This window comes from Dermacentor silvarum, chromosome 1 (genome assembly GCF_013339745.2).
Source record: "Dermacentor silvarum isolate Dsil-2018 chromosome 1, BIME_Dsil_1.4, whole genome shotgun sequence".
NCBI lineage: Eukaryota > Metazoa > Arthropoda > Arachnida > Ixodida > Ixodidae > Dermacentor > Dermacentor silvarum.
In genome coordinates, this window is record NC_051154.1 from 44,929,943 (window position 1) to 44,949,387 (window position 19,445).

The 19,445-nt window shown below is 43.4% G+C and overlaps 1 protein-coding gene across 1 annotated transcript in view; it reads left to right on the top strand.

Annotated features, from left to right (window-relative positions):
• The first annotated feature begins 3,602 nt into the window (after nt 1–3,602).
• LOC125945535 (uncharacterized) overlaps nt 3,603–19,445 on the top strand; it is a 320,959-nt gene continuing 305,116 nt past the window's right edge. Inside the window, exon 1 of the mRNA XM_049667386.1 lies at nt 3,603–4,069. Within this exon, the coding sequence (XP_049523343.1) occupies nt 3,845–4,069 (225 nt within the window). The 5' untranslated portion in view covers nt 3,603–3,844. The remainder of the gene's footprint in view (nt 4,070–19,445) is intronic.

The window sequence follows — 19,445 nt, forward strand, 5'->3', positions numbered from 1 at the left end:
ATATCTAGAGCCCGTGACGGTCACATAGATGACTGCCCATTATATCTGAGCATAGGCAGTCATTTAAAATATTTTGTTCTAGCCGAATCGACCGAACACGTGAATAAGGTACGCGTGCTGTCACAGCCGTGGGTTTATCTTGAATGACGAATGTTTTCCTTCCTCCATGGCAGGTACAGATCATGCAGTCCCTCTCGCTACTAGCGCTATTGAGCCTTTTCACGGACTAGTTTGTTCTACAGAAACGAGATGGCGATTTCGGCGGCGTGCCGTACGTCGGCCTCAGCGACCGCGCACGAATACGAAACCCTTGCCACTTCTAGCTTGATTCTGTGCGATCAGCTGTCAGAAATGCAACTGAGTTTTCGCTAACGCACTGTGCTCCAATCATGCTGAATTGAATCGTGTATTGAAGACGTGTGCAGTAGTTGGCTGCACAAATAGTGGCTGCCATATTAAGGAATGTAATGAATATGTGTAGCCAAGTTCGCGGACCGCTGCTGCAACGGTCCGTATACGTGTTTCCGGCACTCAGATATGTACGGCTTTCCTCGAGGATACAGAAATTTGCTCATCCGCCAATAAAGTTGTATCGTTAACCTTCAAAGGAAGGGCTTCAGCCCCGGTATACATCGGCAAAAGTGAGTACCGCTCGTTAAACAATGATAAACGGAGTAGCTAGCGCCGCTTTCTGTCATAGCAGGTTTCGCGCACAGTATCTACACACAGTTATACCCCAATTGACACGGTAACTTACGCCCATTCTTTCGCCAACATGACAAGAATAAGTGAATGGGCGCACACTTGAATATATGCGCACTATATACACACATTAAATGACGGTACTATACTCCGATAGCGCACGAATAGTCGAAGCTGAATGTTTCATGACGGTCCACAAGATTGAGCGAGTTAATAGCGACAATACGTCTTTGCTACAAGGTATTACAACGTGCAGAGCAGCTACGTTTCAAGCCTTGTGCGCAGCAAGAACAAATATAACGGAACTAAGCACACCCGCGAGCGATTCGGAAGAAAATTATCAGATAGTGACCGCACCCAGGAACTTCACTGAGCCAGAAATGGAACAAGCCGGCCGCTTCTTCAAAATATTTGCAAAAAAAAAAAAAAAAAAACTAAGAGCAAAACACACTATTCCTGATTCATTTCATGGGCGAAAAGTTTGGATAACTTGGAATACGTATATTTAGCCCTGTTCTTAGTACACGTACCATATATATACGCTTTCGGCGCCGTTTGGACATAGCTTAAAAGCGCTTTTGCATGTTCTCTGAAGCTGTGGCCAAAGCTACGTGTCGTCCACCCAGTCACCGTCTACAATATGCGCCGAAAGAGAGGTTCGCAGGGCCGCACCGGGCATCACGCACATCCATTGTAAACACAGAGGCAGTTGAGGCAAGCAATGGACGCGCCACCACGAGATCAAACATGACAGTGCCCACGGGATCGCCGCCAAAAGGGTCAATAATGCGAGGACAGCTGGGCAAGACAGCGCATTCAGCGTCAACGCACACTCATTAAGGGCTCACTTATAGGAGCTACGCCCAAGTTGACGCCAATGCTGTGTATACTGCGCACGGCGCAAGCATGTCAATGGACGCAACTGCCTTGCTCGTCCATTTCAGCGCTTCGCCGACTAGCACTGGCGCAGCTTCACGCTCGACGCTCCATTAGTGTTACGAGACCACGTCATGCAGCACTGATGGGCGCCAAAATGTGACATGAATTAAGCTGGTCACAAAAAGCTACGGTCTACTTTTAAAACACATTAGGGCGACTTTGAAGCGTTTAGTGCATCAATTTCGAGGCGTAGTCTTCCATCCGCTGATACTACCCCTATATAGGCGTTAGCCTTTTCACTCTATATTCAGAGTGTATATTCGATTCCGAGGGGCGAGTAAAGCAATTTATATCGCTATATCTTAATTCATTATAATCGTCTGTAGCTCTTAAGGCCATGCCGTGTCAACGATATATCTTACCTAGTCCTAGGCCCAGTGATTGCGCGCGACCACGAGCGCCACAGTCGCGAAGGCGCACGGCAAAAATGCATAAGTAGTGAGGCCTGCGAGAGGCGCGTTAACAATCACCAAGAGCAAGGCACTGCTGACTAATGTCATAGAGTAAGTGATTAGAACGAAGAAAATTCCCGTTGGATGGCGCGAAAGCAAGCTGAACCTCATCTACAAAGGCAAATGAGATATGGATAAAACGAGTTCGTACAGGCTAGCCACAGCTCTGAATAGACCTTTATCGATAGCATTTCTAGATATTAAAGGAGCCTATGACAACGTACACCGGGAATTGTTATGGGATATTCTGAAGCACGAAGGCATAGATGACGATTTCGTGGAGCTGCTGAAGCAGACATATAGAGACAACCCAGTACAAGTTGCATGGGAAGGTCGAAAACGTAATGGAGTGGTGGGAATTCACCAAGCACTGAAGCAAGGATGTCCCCTGTCTCCATTGTTGTTCACGCTTTATGTTAAGGACATAGAAAGACGAATAGAAAACAGCGAATTAGAGTTTGATTTATCCTACATGCGTAATGGACAAATGGTGCAACGTTCACTAGGTCCCTGGACTGATGTATGCGCAGATTGCGGACGACACATACTAGCGGACAATACAAGACATTTACAGACACTTGCGAATATCTGTGGCAACGCAGCGACAAATCTAGGCCTGAAGTTTAGCACCGAGAAATCCGGAATTATGATCTTTAATGAAGAGAGGAGTAATTACGTGGTGTCAATTCCACAGCAATTAAGTCATACCCATAGTCAAGTAATATAAATACCTCGGCGTATACATAAACGAAGGAAAGACCCACCAAGATAATCGGAAAATAAAGGGAAAGCGGAATGCAGCAACAACGAAACACAGAGCTGTGTGGCCTCAATTATTAGTATGAGGTGGTGCGTGAAAAACTGGAAGTTTTAGGAGCAATTGTGCCAGCGCTAACATTCGCGAATGTCATTCTATGCTTAAAATGGGATGTCTTGTCGGGGTTGGAAGTTAACCAAAGATCGGTAGGCTGGTTGCCTTTGGCATCCCACGTTCAAACCACAAATGAGGCACTCCAGGGTGACATGGGTTGGGTCACTTTTGAGGTCAGAGAAGCGCAGAGCAGAAATAGTTTTGAAGAAAGACCCAGGAACACGAATGAAAATAAACTAGAGGCTAGTGTGCACAAATACCTGTACATGAAAAGCGTGGAAACAGAATGGAAAAAGAGGTCAAGAAAGTTGGCAACCAAGTATAGGGTAACTGAAACTGTAAATAAATGAAACTGCCACAGAAACAAAGCCACAGAAAAACATTCAGCACTAACAATCTCTATACATACAGTTCCGTCGCAGTGAACGTACTCTAAATGAATGGTACCGATATACGGTACATCGGTATAACATATTCATCATCATATACCGTATACCACATTCATCAAAAGGTTTAGCTATCGTCTGTCGCATATTTTTGGCCAGTTTGAATAACAAACCCGGAACTCTGCCTGCTTAATATATATATATATATATATATATATATATATATACGCATTTCTGAAAAAATAAATGCACAGGCTGCATTTCCGGCAACGAAGCGAAGACGACGAAGATCGCGCGCGACCTGCGAGGCGCTGGCAGCGAGAGTATCTGACGTGGCTCGTTCTGAATCGTGCAGACCTTCCAGTCCGCCATAAGGGAACGCATCGTCAGCAGCAGTGTCAACAACGGCGGAGCGGGCTGCAGGGAGACAACTGACGAGCTGCCACATTCCTTCCCTGAAGAGACTGTTCTCGACCAGAAGGCTACCGGACAACATGGACCGCAGCATGCCGAGGCGGGCGGCGCTACAGCTCGGCGACGCAGCGGAACGCCAACTTTGGCTGGCGGAGGATGGCTGGACGCGACGCGGCGACCTGACTTTGTGCAAGGCGACCACCACGCAGCGGAACATCCAGCGCAGCAACGGTCTACGCGGCATCTGGCACAACACAGCGGACCACGCCGTCTGCACTACCGACATCCCGCTGCTGCTCGGTGAGGTGCCCGCTACGAAACGCACGCTCAAGGCGATCCTGCTGACGAACCCTACGCTGGGCGCAGCTTCGCAATACTCCGCTCCAAGCCATGTGTGCGACAGCGGGCAGTCCTGAACTGCAGTTACTTCCCGAGCTAAAGGACTGACCCGACCAGGGTGGTCCACGACTGAAGCTGTGTAGCCCATCAATGTGCGTGGATGATGTTCCGCCGCAAGCGCTACGAACGCTTATTAACGTTGCCGTGTTAAAGCAAAATAATAATTTGTGAATACGTTTTCTTTTATTTACATTTCAAAGCCCGCATTTTTTACGCCCGGGCAACTATGACCTCAAAATAAAAACTTATTTGAATGCGTCCGGCTAGTTTCACTCACATGTATTCATTTATACATGGACTGCCTCTCTTCTGCTATTCAGCGATAACAAAAGGCTACTGCATTGTATTAAATCACACCATGAAGAACCACGCACAGCATTACGAATAGCGGCAGTTTTTTACTGACATGAGGACGTTTTCTACCACCAGGATACTTCTCTATAGTCACGCAACTTCCCCGAAAGTTTCATATAGTGACAGAAGGTAGCACCAGAGGCGCTGGCGTAAGTAGAAGAGGATATATAAGCAGGCTGGATGACTGTTTGTCGCCGCCCCGTTTCAAAGAGGATGCCATTAAATCATCATCATCGTCGTCGTCGGGGATATAGGCAACCAGGACTCATCAGAGAGAAAGTGAGAGATACAGACAGTGAATTTGATGCAAAGAATGGAATAAAAAAAAGACCGTGATCGTATAATTACAAGAATGAGAAGAAATAAATTAGAAAGGACAATCTGTATGATAACACGAAGGGAAGTGTCTCGCTATTTGAGTGTCGAGCTGGTTGCCTAAGGACAAAAACTAAATGAGACATGTGTATGCTGCAGCAAAAATCCGGAGACCACTGGGCATATCGAAATGAAATGCGAAGAGATTCACGCAGTAAGACCCGCAGGTAACGTACACCTTGAAATCGATTGGGAAATGATTGAGCATTTTCATGATTAATTGCATATTGATTTATATTCCTACAATGATTTATTATTCATTAATTTATTTTCGATTAGAAATGTTGGCAACAAGCACAATATGTCGCCAGTTCCCCGGAAACTATAATTGGGAAATGAGTGAAAGGTTGTGATTGTTTCACAGCGGGAGTCGGAAGAACTTGCTCGTGCGAGTCACAAAATTTCTCGTGCTACAACATTTAAGTATTTATAAGTGTATGATTTCTAGTAGTGGCAATAAAGGTACTATGGTGCAAGGGTACCATTTTGTATGGACAGAGAACTAATATCCTGCGTAATTATATATAGCAGCTTCCTTATTTATTTATTTATTTATTTATTTATTTATTTATTTATTTATTTATTTATTTATTTATTTATTTGTACCCCCAAGGTATACACAATAATGAGGCTGAGGCACACACACACACACACACAAAAAAAAGAAGACGGAACACACGAATCAAACTGATATATAACGTACAATAGCATTAAAAAAAGTGTTTCGCCCGGCAGGCGAAGCATTGATTGCGATAGCAAATTATTATGCAGCTGTACGAAGTATGGTTAGTCGTTTTATCACCTGCATAAGCTGCTTCTTAAACATTCGCTTAGTAACTAAATTAACAAACACGCTGTCACTCGCGCACAGGCAAACAGGAACACATCTCAGTCGATCAGCGCGGACAGTCACTGACAGAACGTTGGCGTGATCAGCAGCAGCGGCGGCCAGCGGATTCCCCTTCGCGCTGTCTTACGTCCAAACGCGAACTAGGCGCTCGAGAACACAGCGCTCACGAAGCCATCAGCTATCTCAGCATACGGCACGTGGCCGCGTTCTAATCGCACTCGGGCTTCATACGGAACATCGGCTTTTATAATGGATCGGTTTCCTTCCTCATATCACGTGATGTGCAGGAAGGCCAAACATAGCTACGAAGGAACATCTTGCTCGTAAGCACCAGAAACAACTTCTCTTCTCCCACCCTTCGAAAACTCGTGTGCGGCGTTAGAAGCTTACGCCTTTGACTTGTACAGCGCAAGAAACAGTTACAAGGACGACCGAGAAGCATATGCGGACAGTGTTGTCCTCTGTCGTCCACGTTGTTTCGTGCGCTGTACACGTCAATTCAAAGATCAATCAACATCAACTAGGCTGGCTGTCAGTCTGTGAGAAGTTTATGTTTATTCTCCAGGAACGGCGGAGTCGTTCTGCTCGTAGCATGTACGACAAGCCCCGCGACGGCCCGACGCAGTAGCAGACGACGCGTTGGCGGAAGCGCCTGCCGCGCTTTCCGCGCCTGCGCAGTGCAGTTACCGACACCACGGCCGGAGTCCTCCTCGGCTGCCGCTCCTTGGGAGGAGGTACACGGAGCGAGTTCGAAGGTGCGCAGTGAGGCACCCCAGACTGGAATGCGCGCGTGCGTGCAGCGCATGTACTTCAGTCTGGCCATGACCACACATACCTGACGCCCACAAATGGCATTGCTGTGAGGGAGGGAGGGTGCATGCGTCATGGAGCAAGCAGTTACGCTATAACATTTTTCAATGCCAATTGAACTGAGGAGTGTAACATTCCAGTCAATACTCTTCGCAACTTCTGAAGTGCGAGACAGCGCCGCAAGACGAGGACAAATAGGAAGGGGGGCAACACAAGCGCCGACTTACAACAGAGCGTGCGTACAAATAGTACAAATGTCATTGTCAACGGATGAACAAAGTTTCTTTCATGCTTCTATAGAAGAAGGAAGTGAATGAAATGTGTGAGTCCTGAATTTTTAAATGTGTCTCCCGCCCCCCCAATTTCCCCTAAAGGTTGCACCTTCCAAGTGCTGAGCTGTCTCGCACTTGAAGTAGAGAAGCCCCGCAACACCGAATGGACAGAAGTAACGACGACGACCATGTTTATTGGCATATACCATTTGAAAGCGGGGGCGGAGACAATTCTAGTCGTCTTCGCAAAATGTTTATTGTGATTAGAGCAGCTCTTCCGTTGACTCCTGTATACATCTGTCGCAGCAAACGATCGAGGCAGCACCCGGCGCTGTAGCAGCCAAACCTGGCGAAGCGAGGGACGCTCCAGCGTTGATTTTGGCCTCCTGCTACATAGTCTACAATCCAAGCTATGAATTATAAATTAGTCAACTCAATCGTTCGTTGCTTCAGAAACAAAATCGAAATAAGTACGCCGTTCAACATAACTACCCCCGCCGTCGATCAGTGAACCGGATACCTAGCCTTCGTGTATCTGTACCAGTAACAAAATATGGCATCTTATATTTGCAAGAATATTATCACAAGAAAGGAACTTCAGGTAGATTTACAGAAATCGGAAGTGATATTGTCTTATTAAACGGCCAACGACAGGCGATATTCTGACTTGTCAGGGTATTTTTTTTTATTTTAGTTTAGTTTTTGCACTCAGTTACAAGAAAACAACAAAAAATTAGAGAACGCACTCTTTTGAAGGTCGCGTAGCACGTAACGAAGAAGCGATTCGATTATCTGGCGTTCCGCAAGGATCTGTTCTGGACCCGCTTCTTTTTTTGGTGTTCATCAATGATCTTGCTGAAACTGTTTCTAGCCTAGTCAGACTATACGCTGAAGATGGCTGCGTCTATCGCGATGTTGGCTGTAAAATTGATTACGACTCCTTGTATAGGATAAGTTTAACACTGTTCTATCGTGATGCGGCAGATGGAACATGAAACCTAATATTCAAAGTGCAAACTCATTACCTTGTCTGCTGTGTCGCAGTTTCAATACCTAAGCGTTACTTTTTCAAGCCCGCTATCACGGAACGCCCATGCTGAGTATTTAACAGCAAAGGCAAGCCGGGTGCTAAGTTCTTGCGACGCAATTTCAGACATGTCCCGCCGCACTTAAAACAAACCTTGCACACCGCAAATGTACACCCAGGAGGCATGAGCCTACCAGGAGGCCCGGACTTGGCTTTAGTTCCTTCGGGGCTAATAAATGTTATTTCTCTCTCTCTCTCTCTAGAGTATGCGTGCGTGGTATGGGACCTGGCAACGAAAAGGAATACAGATATACTGGAGCGTTTACAGACGCGTGCAGCTCGGTTTGCGACAGGAGACTATGATTTTACGAACCGCGGTAATATAATATTGTGAAATGTTTGCGGTGGCCCTTGCTCTCTGAGAAGCGTAAGTACTTAAGAGTAACGTTGCTTTTTAACATCCTAAAAAATAGAACCGGAATTATAGTGAAGCGTATACCTAAGGAACCCGCTTACGTGTCCGCCCGCGTGGACAACAGTATGAAAATACAAGTAAAATTGCCGACAAGATATTTTCAAGCTTCTCCTTTTCCCCCTACTATATACACGACTGGAACTGTTTGCCGGATATAATTGTTACTGCGCCTCTTCCATCCGTTTTCACATTGCTATATGACTACGTTTTTATATCTTGGCATAACTTGTCGAATTGTTCGCCCGTTTTATTGTGAATGTTGTATTTGAGTAATGTGTTCTGTCCATCATTGTGTTATCATTGAACTGTTGCATTGCTTGTTTTTCATTTGCATTTTGAATGTACTTCGTATATTGCACCGCATGTCTACAGTCCATGTTTCATGCATTCCCCCTATATACTAATGCCCGGATGGGCCCTGTAGGAAACTGTATAAAAATAATAAATAAATAAATAAATAAATAAATAAATAAATAAATAAATAAATAAATAAATAAATAAATAAATAAATAAATAAATAATAATAATAATGAATGAATAATGGAGCGAAAGCTTTTTGAAGTTAAGCCCATCGATCAAAAGTGCCATCCCGTTAAAAAAAAAAGGCCAAATAAAGCCCTCAATCTTTTATCGTCTATTAAAGAGGAAAACTTGCATTTTTGTCAATGCCATGCTACGATTAAATAAGCTCAATTTAACGTAATTCCGTTTAATGTGCAGAAAACAGTATTCTCTATAGCCACGCGCTTCTTAAGTGTAAATACTTTGCCACTCGAAAACGAGATTTTCGCACTTTGTCTCGATGAAGATTTTTTTTTTTTTCTGTGTGAATCAAATACGTTTGTGGGAAAAATAGTCTCGGTTCCACTGTGCAGAAGGGTTTTCCTGCCTAACATAAAAACATTAGTAAAGATTAAAATATTTGGGACCCCTTTTGCGACTGTTCTTATCTGAACACACCCTGTTGACTCCTCCAATGCAGTGGCGTCATATCGCTTTCCCGCTAGGCTGGTGCATCAGTCATATAAACGGGGAGCATTTCAGATAGCAGGTGTAAGTAGAGTCAGATCTAATTTCCCTAGGCAAGCCTTAAACAACTCCTTGAGCGCGATTTCGCGTGGTTGCTACCGTAACGTGTCGTAGGAAAAATACGGACACAGAATCCCCGAAAACAAGCGAAATGTCATGATGCGGCTCAGAAGAGGAGAAAAAGACACAATCCAAGTCGCTTTTCTTCACTACCACAAAAACAATGAGCTGGGAATGCGGTGTAATGTAATTTTGATTTTATTATTAGAACCACACAGATCACAGGGTTGACCATACAGGATCATAAAGGTACGCTCCCCGCTTAAAATAAAAACTGGAGGACACTTAAGCTTCGCCTTTAAGAGAGGAACGCGATAGCGTTATCGGGCCCCGTTCGTATCGCATTTTTCTTTCAGTATATAGGCTTTACTGCAACACAGAACGTGGGAAAGCCAGCTTACAAAGACCAAGCTAACACCGATCCCCTTAAAGTCGGCTTCACTTTAAGATAGAAATGCATTGCTGGGAAGCCGCTTTTCCGGGGGCAATATAAGTCTTCTTATAATAAAATGCGAAGGCCCTAGCACCTTTTTTATTATTTTATTGTTTGCGACTGCACCGACGCGCGCGCGTGTCCAAAACGCATTAGGCAGGCGAAGTCCCAATTTGGCCTGCCGAGGGTGCGAGCGCCATCTGGATAACATTTTCACAAGTAAACTACCCGCGCGCCATGTTGGTATGGTAGACATGCTGAAAAGGGGTTTGTGTTTGAGTTTCCTCCTAACAGAAATATGTTTTTCCTTCATTCAGATTACAATTCGACGCCACCATGTCTGTAGGTTGTGGTTAAGTCTGTACTTTACCATTTTTCTGCCGGATTTCACTGTGAGAAATTCAATTATTGTTCACGAAAACCCTGCACCACGTGGGAGGCCTGCGCGGTCGGGGTGGTTGGGGATGATTTTCTCTGCCTCGGACGCCGACATCCACGCCGACGCCGGATTTTCTGCGACACGGGACCCTTAACGCTATCGCGTTAAAATATAGCAACATGCTTTTGCAGTGTTAAACTTGTGTTTCTTGCCTATCATAAGTCTTGTATAGATGTATGTTGTTTTGTCTATCACCATTTGTCTTCTCTGTACATTGTGTCTTGCGTAATACCTTTTAATTGCACCAGTACCAAGGCTCTGTAGCTGTTCCTGGGCACTGTAAGAACACTTGACTGATTGACTAATTGATTGATATATTTATTGACTGATTGATTGATCGTGTTATTGTTGTTGATGTTGGAGGGAATCGTCAGAAAAGTCTACTTACGTCTTTTAAATTTCAACATGGTCATATTGAAAGAAATAACTGTCGTCAAATTATTCTTTAAATTTACCTGATTACGCAAGCGGCCCCCCTAAACGCGGTTCTCTGTCCAACTATTCCGTGACGTAGAAGTGTGGCTTCATTTTACGCGTCTCTACTACATCACAACGGGGGTCGCACAGGTTGCACCATGAGCCGCACTTCGCGGTGGCCTTGTTTCACCGTGTCCACCTTTCCATTATTTAAAATCGCAATCTACACCTGGAACAAATAATTTCACGCCAGTTATCTTGGTCTACATGGCCATATTAAAATACAGAAAAACGTAACCAGAGTTTTAATATAAACATGTGCCGTGAAGTTTGTAGCTAAAAAGTTCGTTTATTGAAACATTTTATTTAGCGATTAAATTGCATTAGTTTTTCTTGTAAATGATGTCCACCCGGGCAAATAATTCATCTGTAGTGACGTAATTCCAGAAAATATTGCTGGTCCTTTTTTTAAATTCTTTTTTAGTGGCCGAAGTAAAAAAAAAAAAAAAAAACCTATAGGTCTTTTTTTTCCTTTTTCTTTTTTTTTATTTGAAAGCTAAAAAACACATGGTTCTTTCATGTCTTCTCATCGTCAAATGAACTTCGTTTTTTGTTTGTTTTCATTTACTGTGTGTCTTGAGGCAGCTGGCGCACCAGGCGTGCGTAAGCTTCGCCATTTTGTATATATTCGCACCGCATATTGCAATAAAATTTTGTTGGAAATCAGCGCTCCGTCTCGTCTACCTCTGTCATTCAGCTTCGCTGTTCTGTATCAGTCTACTTCAGTTGCACGTATCTAATGACGGTACCGCATCAGCCCACATTTGCGCCAGTTACAGCTGCGGCAATATTGAATAAAATGAGACTGATTATTTCCGAAAGCTATAAGTAACAGAGGAAACACATACAGGCGAGGGAGGGTCACAGGCAGCACCGGCATTAGTTGCAAGATGAGGAAAAGAATCGCGACAATATTGGACGCACTAAAGCTATAATTGAAAAACAGTAATTACTATAGATATTTGGAATCTGTTTCATTTCGGAATAGACGGTACGGAAAGGGAGGCGTAGAAAAAGCCGACACGACCAACACCACCTAGATATCAAGCAGAAGGCCTAAACACTCCGATCATGACATGATGCTACCTGGCCCGACTGCCATAGAATCTAATGGGATGCTCCCGCGTAAGCAACAGTGATTTTGACGTCACTGCTTTTGTCATGCCAGCCTTGGCAATGAAAATTTAGGGCCAGGTAGCATGAAATCACAGATCGGAGTGCGTAGGCCTGTGCTATCTAGGTGGTGTTGACAGGACCTAGTACAACGAAGATAGAAGAAATGTTGAACGCGTGCTTTCGTCTATACAACCTTTACCAACTTAATCTCTCTCTCTCTTTCTATGTATGTATGTATGTATGTATGTATGGTGTGTGTGTGTGTGTGTGTGTGTGTGTGTGTGTGTGTGTGTATGTGTGTGTGTGTGTATGTATGTATGTATGTATGTATGTATGTATGTATGTATGTATGTGTGTGTGTGTGTGTGTGTGTGTGTGTGTGTGTGTGTGTGTGTATGTATGTATGTATGTATGTATGTATGTATGTATGTATGTATGTATGTATGTATGCATGTATGTACACACAGTTGGCGTAATCTCTATACCAACTTGTACAGCTCTCCGTCGTTCTAACATATCAGAACACTTCTACATCTTGAGTAAAAAACAAGATTGCGGTAATGCAAATAGAATTGTATGTACAAGTGTATAAATTCAACATGAACTAGACAGAAAAAAAAGTAGAAAATTGAGGGATAATATGCAGGTAACGTAGAAATTGGGCTAATATGCAGGTAATGAAGATGTATTAGCAAACCACAAAAACAATAACAGAAGGAACTGTTTAAGAGTTGTACTTTTAAAGAGTATTTAAATGTAGATAATAATGGTAATATCTCGAAAGAATGTGGCAAATTATTCCAGTAATTTAACCACAGTGGAGGTTGATGCCATTTTACCCTAGTCCCGGCCACATTTAGGCAACAAGAAATTATTCAGTGGAAACGTAGCCAGATTATTACTATTTGCCAAGAAGTTAAAATCGACAAATCCAAACGCCAGCTAAGTAATAAGCTCCTGAAAAAAATGGCTCTAATGTATCAAAACGAATTATGAACAGATAGGCTTTTGCTAGAGCGAAGTCGAACCGACTGTATATATAATAATGAATACTTCTGATTAAGCGGACTGCAGAATCAGAATGGGCTGTACAGAAGGTGAAATTGGCAAGTATATATCCCATGAAACAATACTGCGATTGAGATGACTGCATAAAAAGCAAGGTATACACGACAAAGAGTCCGTTGGCGAAAAAGAACGCGCCCGCCTAGAAAGCAGTGATTTCAACATGATCTATGCGCAACGTGATGAAATGATTTTGCTCTGCTGGAACAGCAAGCAGGAAAACGCGGCAGACATTCCTGAAAAAAAAAATTGAATGCAAGCAGGCGCATTAATTATTTTGGTACAGGTCTCAGGGAAGGGGGTAACAAATATGACTCTTTAGTGAACAAATATAGCCGCCGAAGATACTTTCGGGTAAACTTTGTACAAAAACTTTAAAAGCCCTCGTTTGATACGACTGCTTTCACCGCGAAGCTTCAGTGGAAACTCGCGATTAATCAAACTGAAAACGTCGCTTTGACGGATCATTCAACGGCAGCGAAGACAGCGCCATATGCGCTAACGTCATACCAAGAGGTTGGTACACGTACGCCTCTGTCAGGCATGATCAAAGAGGACTCACCGGCCTATGTGGATGCTTGAAGACTGGGGTTCCAATCTGTAATGATGAAAATAAAAGGGAAGACATTAAAAACCATCTAAAGACACACCGAAATAACCGATTAGAAACACAGCTCAGCTCAACCGCTCCATGCAAGACCATGACAATATTTTTTATTTTTTTTTCTTTCTTGCGCAGTTGATCAAGTGTGGGCTGTGGGTTCGGCTTCCACCCATTCCATTTTTCTGAGTTATTAACTCGACAATGTAAGACAACGGTTCATTTCCGCTATGTCTTCCTTTGCTTCGGTGTCCTAATAATTTTATTTGGTTCATACAATAATTAAATACTGGGCTCCTCCGTTTACTCTTCTCACTGATCACAAACACGCAGACATTACAGGACTTGTTGCTTCTGAAGGGACTACCGGCAGTGCATTCAGCGAGTTACATATCTGCAGCAGAACATACGGCGCTGTTTATTTCATTCTTGAATGAGATGCGTGTTCAACGGAAAAAGCGTCAGTCTAATTTTTATGCACAACACTTTTGTGCTGTTAGTGAGTGTTGGCGTGCAAAGCGCGCCCACGTGCTCCAACGTGTTGGCAGAGAGCTAGAAACGTGAAGAGAGGAGAGGTGTAGAATGGTCAGCCAGAAAGACTCCGGATCTCCGGATCTCCGGATCTCCGGATCTCCGGATTTCAAAATGAAGTTTTACGAAAATTTTAGAAATCGCCTGTCTCAGGTAGCATAATTCTTATTGTTGAGCTGGGTTGTTCGATGAGGCGGATATCAGTAGCACGAGAAATCGAAACAAATTTTTAAACTAATTAACAAAATTCACTAATTAACGTCTTAGTTAATTACTTTACGACACATATTGCAATTTACGAATTGTAGCCGGTGAGCTTGTCAGGCCTATCCAATCGGAATTAATTTCCAGAATGACACCAGTTTGGAGATATGCGCCATCAAACTCGCCGTAAAAATGCACTGTTTTTCCACTTACGTTTTTACCAAGATGTTGTTTTATACATTGAAGCACAAAAGTAACTGAAACAGCCACGTATTTCGTCCCACACTTTGGGAATTAATAGCTCGAAACTGGTGTCATCCTGGAAATTCATTCCGCGTGGATACGCCTGACAAGCTCGCCGGCTCCAATTCGTAATTGCAATATGAGTCGCAAATAATTAACTAAGAAGCGCATTAGTCAATTTTTGTGAATTTGTTGAATATGTGTTTCGATGTCTCGTGCTACAAATGTCCGCCTCTTCGAATAACCCAGCTCAACAATAAGAATTGTGCTACCTGCCACAGGTGATTTTTAAAGATTCCGTAAAGCGTAATTTTGAACACCCGGGGTGTGTGTGTGAACACCCGGGGTGCGTGCGTGCGTGCGTGGTGTGTGTGTGGTGTGTGTGTGTTGTGCTTGCGTGCGTGCGTGCGTGCGTGCGTGCGTGCGTGCGTGCGTGCGTGCGTGCGTGCGTGTGTGTGTGTGTGTGTGTGTGGTGTGTGTGTGTGTGTGTGTGTGTGTGTGTGTGTTGTGTGTGTGTGTGGTGTGTGTGTGTGTGTGTGTGTGTGTGTGGTGTGTGTGTGGTGTGTGTGTGTGTGGTGTGTGTGTGTGTGTGTGTGTGTGTGTGTGTGTGTGTGTGTGTGTGTGTGTGTGGTGTGTGGTGTGTGTGTGTGTGTGTGTGTGTGTGTGTGTGTGTGTGTGTGTGTGGGTGTGTGTGTGTGTGTGTGTGGTGTGTGTGTGTGTGTGTGTGTGTGTGTGTGAATAACTTGAAGAAAAGGAGCGCAAGAAAACACCGTGTGCACTCGTAATAAGATCCATGACACGAAAGCGCTTTCAAACGACACTTTTTTTCACATATTTTATTTGACTCAGCGATGTTTGGTGTGTAGCTTCGAGGTCCTTCTGGTTTCGCATCCTGGCCTAAACCAGCGTGAGTTGCCCGGCCCATGGTGAGAAATTCTATCCAACCCCGTAATGTTCTCCGTAAAATTATACAGTTCACTGTAATTATACTAATTGGATTCGCGGATTGCAAAAGACAAATCTGATGGGCCTCCACGATTGGCACCTGTAAGTGCCGTTTGGGTGCACCGAGAAATGGTATGGTTACTGTTATTTATTTTTCAGCATCTCTTTTAAATATTCCTCGACCCAATCATGTTTTTCGTGCGTTTGTTCCAGCAATGATCCGTGCGTCACTATGGGGAGCTAAATTGTTTCTCGTTCCCGCGCACTAGAACACTGCTTACAATGTTCCCTGGTTTAGATGTGTAGTTGGTAAAGTTTTGCACGCAATAGTTATTTCTTTTAACCAGTCGCCTTGCCCTCTTGGTACTGACAGCATTTCTAACTTAAACAATTGAGTCTGCAGGACGGCGTTGTTCAATCAATTTCACCGAAGCGCGCCCACGCTAAAGTAAACAAGTGCAGCTCATCTGATAACAGTATATCGTGGCGGAGCTGATGAGCTCTAGCTCATTAATAATCTTGTTGCAGTGCCGACGAAGACGTAGACGAGATACACAGGACGAGCGCCGATTCTCAACTGAAGATTTTATTGAAGGGGCGTTGGTATGGTAGTATAATTTTATCTAACATCGTAAGCAGCAACACACTCGAAAAGAGCTACGCGCACCATTCAACGTCCGTCCTTCGCAACCCAGCTAAACAGTTTATTTTTCACCTCTCGCAAATAGAAAAAATAGTTTTGGGAGTCACACAAATTCTTGCATGACACTCCCAGTCCGTTTTTGTATATGCGTTATAATTTGCACGCACGCAGAGCACTTACACACGAAAAAGCAGCCAAGATATATTGCTATGTGGCAAAAGAGTACTTTTCAATTAATAGGTATTAGCCTGCTGGATCGTCTGAAATATATTGCAGCCCCCCCAAAAGCCTCTTGCCATTTTGCAATGGTAATACATGAGGTGGCATTAATATGAAGCAACTTGTGTGTGGTGATAACAAAACCTAGTCACGTTTATGTTCTAAGACTAATTACAGAATAGGCATACAGTAAAGAAATGTGGTATACATATGTAAAAGAGAGAGAGAGAGAGAGAGAGAAGCAGCATACGCGCAAGATTTCAGACCACTCTCTCTTTGAATTCTGAAATAACTTCGAAACTGCAAGCGGAGCACAGAGTATTCGTGGGAGCCTTTGTTAGACGAGCATTAAACTTATATTATTCAACATCAGTCAGTTATTGCAAATCAGACAAATAATCTGTACTGTCACCATGTAGATATGTGCATGCAAGGCTAAAAAGCCGCTATAAGTTCGAAAGTGTTTTGTCTATGCTTGTAACTTTTGTTACGAGAAAAAACCTCGAGCGGCGAGTCGCGCGGCAATTTTGCGTGTATTCGCGGGCTTCTTTCACGCTCGGAAAAACGCTTTTATGTAACACGTATTGAGCAAAAGAAACCTGTATCGGGAGTTTTCATGTTGCTCTACAATTTTCTCACTGACACTTTTCATCTAATTAAAATATTTGAGTAGTTTAATAATTATTTAGGACTAATTATGTAATTAGGCAGATTGCAAAAAATAATATGAGTATCTTCAAGCGACGGCAAACATTACCTTGGTTCTACCCAACGACGTGGCATTTGCATATTTTTAAATTTGGTGCGCGATAGTTTGGGACACCCTGTGTATGCCAAGCGCACGATGTATGTACGTACGTTGCGCAACAGTCGTGGTGACAAGGTAATTCGAAGAAAGAAAGCGTCAGATTTTTGCGACGCTTGTTTTGAGGCTAATAATGTGAGACTGCGTTTGTATGTGCGATGCGTATTTAGGCTTTGTCATGAAAATGGATCTGTCAGGACCTGTTCACAATTAAGTACAACGCTTAACGAGCTATTGAGAGGCCACGAAGCATCTGGTACGATATTCAGCACACAAACAATAGTTATACATGTCCCATTTCAGAAACTTACGTAGTACATGTCTGTATTTCAGATACCAGGGGGGACCATAGCAGAATTAGTCAAGTGACCTGGCTGCAGAGTTCTCTGGTAAACGGGCTTACACGCAATTCAAGGAAGGACATTTTCAAGTACCCATACAAGACTGTCATTGATTACAGCATTTGCAACAAAAGATTTCAAGTTTTCTGTTTGTGTCTGAATCTAAATAGTTCAATAAAAGTCAACAAAAATCAACTGTAGTGATAATTTGTCTACAAAGCGCTCGCCTTCTATATTATATAGGCGCACTTAAAGGACACAAACGGTGCCATGAATTACATAGCGAATTATACAGGGGTCCTTTCTTCTGTCAAACTATATATATATATATAATATATATATATATAATATATATGTGTGTGTGTGTGTGTGTGTGTTTTAATTCTTGTTGCACATACCAGCAATCCGTTTTCATCATCTGGGTTGCATGTAACAGGCGAGCATTACTTTCTAAAGGAGTAGTAGTGCATATTTGCTAATTGACAAAATCGGACCAATTATCTTTTTAATTCTCACTTTAGTGCACATGCGCTATGGTGGACAATGAATATTTAACATACAGGGGGTATCAGTTAACCAATTTTGTAACTAGTACCAGTTTCAATATATACGTCAAAGTATGGCCAGAAAATCCCTTGGTGTCATCTGTACTTTGTTGCTGCTCTGCGAATATATCTAATGTTCGAGGGTAGCATTCAGGGCACCATCTCATTTTGCTGACTTTGACTTCGTATATCCCAAAATTGGTGCTATGTTACAAACTGGTTCTGACTGAATAAGCCTTGCGCGCTGACGGCCTCTAATTCCACCATTTCGACATGTGCCCTAAGCGATTAATTTAAAATATAAATAATTAGCGCGACTTTCAATTAAACTGCTGCACTTGTAACCTACCCAGAATGTAATTTTGCAGTTAAGGTAACTCGGTTGAAGAAGCGGAATATTTGGTATCTGGCGCCAGGGGCCTTAAAATCGGCATAAGCAAAAAAAAGCACTCAGTCATGAGTAAAACAAAGGGGGAATAAAAGCCTACATATACATGCCGGCAAAAGAATGCTGGCGTGGACAAGCCACGTTGTGACCGTCGTGCGGAAGTCGTTGGCTCGAACGGCGGCCAAGCCCGGCCCCAATGAAGTAACCGCGGTCATGACGTCGGCCCTATGCCGACTGCCGACCACAGGCAAACAGATTGGCCATGGGTGCAACCACCGAGCCCGGCCCGACCCAGAAGGCCGAGATCGGGCCTTCGTCTCTTTACCTGGCCATGGGTGGCCGCCCGATTCCTGCCGAGCTCATTTTTTGCTTGGTTTAACATATGACAGACATTTTCATCCAAAGATTATAACCAGCAGCGTTTTCAATGTGGCACACACGTGATAAATTGCAGAGCATGACAAATGAGACAGAACACAAATTTAGGATTTCCAACCCAAAATTATAATCCTAAACAATGCTTCAAAACTCTAGGCTGCCTTTTCGAATAACGGAAGATTTTTCAATAAAGTGCATGCCATCAGAAACAAACTCTTGAATGCATGTAGCGTTTTCCTTCAAATGGTTCTATTGTGAAAGATGTACGTGCTATTATTACGTGTTCATTTATGGCATCCATCATAACTGGAATGATGAATCTACGCTCTTGTAGTGGTACTGGTAACAATAGTCCTCCATTGTCTACCTCCAAGCCCCAGTCATGATATTGATTAGTCATAATCCCTGCGGTAAATTCCAGATTTTAAATTATGCGAGAAGCATAATTAACAATGAAGCTTCTTAATTTTTTCTGTCTTTTTTCCATTTTCGACTCATGCATTGGGATATGGAACCCTGGCTTCACGAAAGGATTACCACATTGAATTCATGTCACCTAGCTACATCGCAGTGTGCCATTGATCACAATTTTGGTAAAGGGGCAGAGCAGGCCTTCTCATTAGATGATGGTGTGTGTTTTATGGCGCAAGGGCCAGT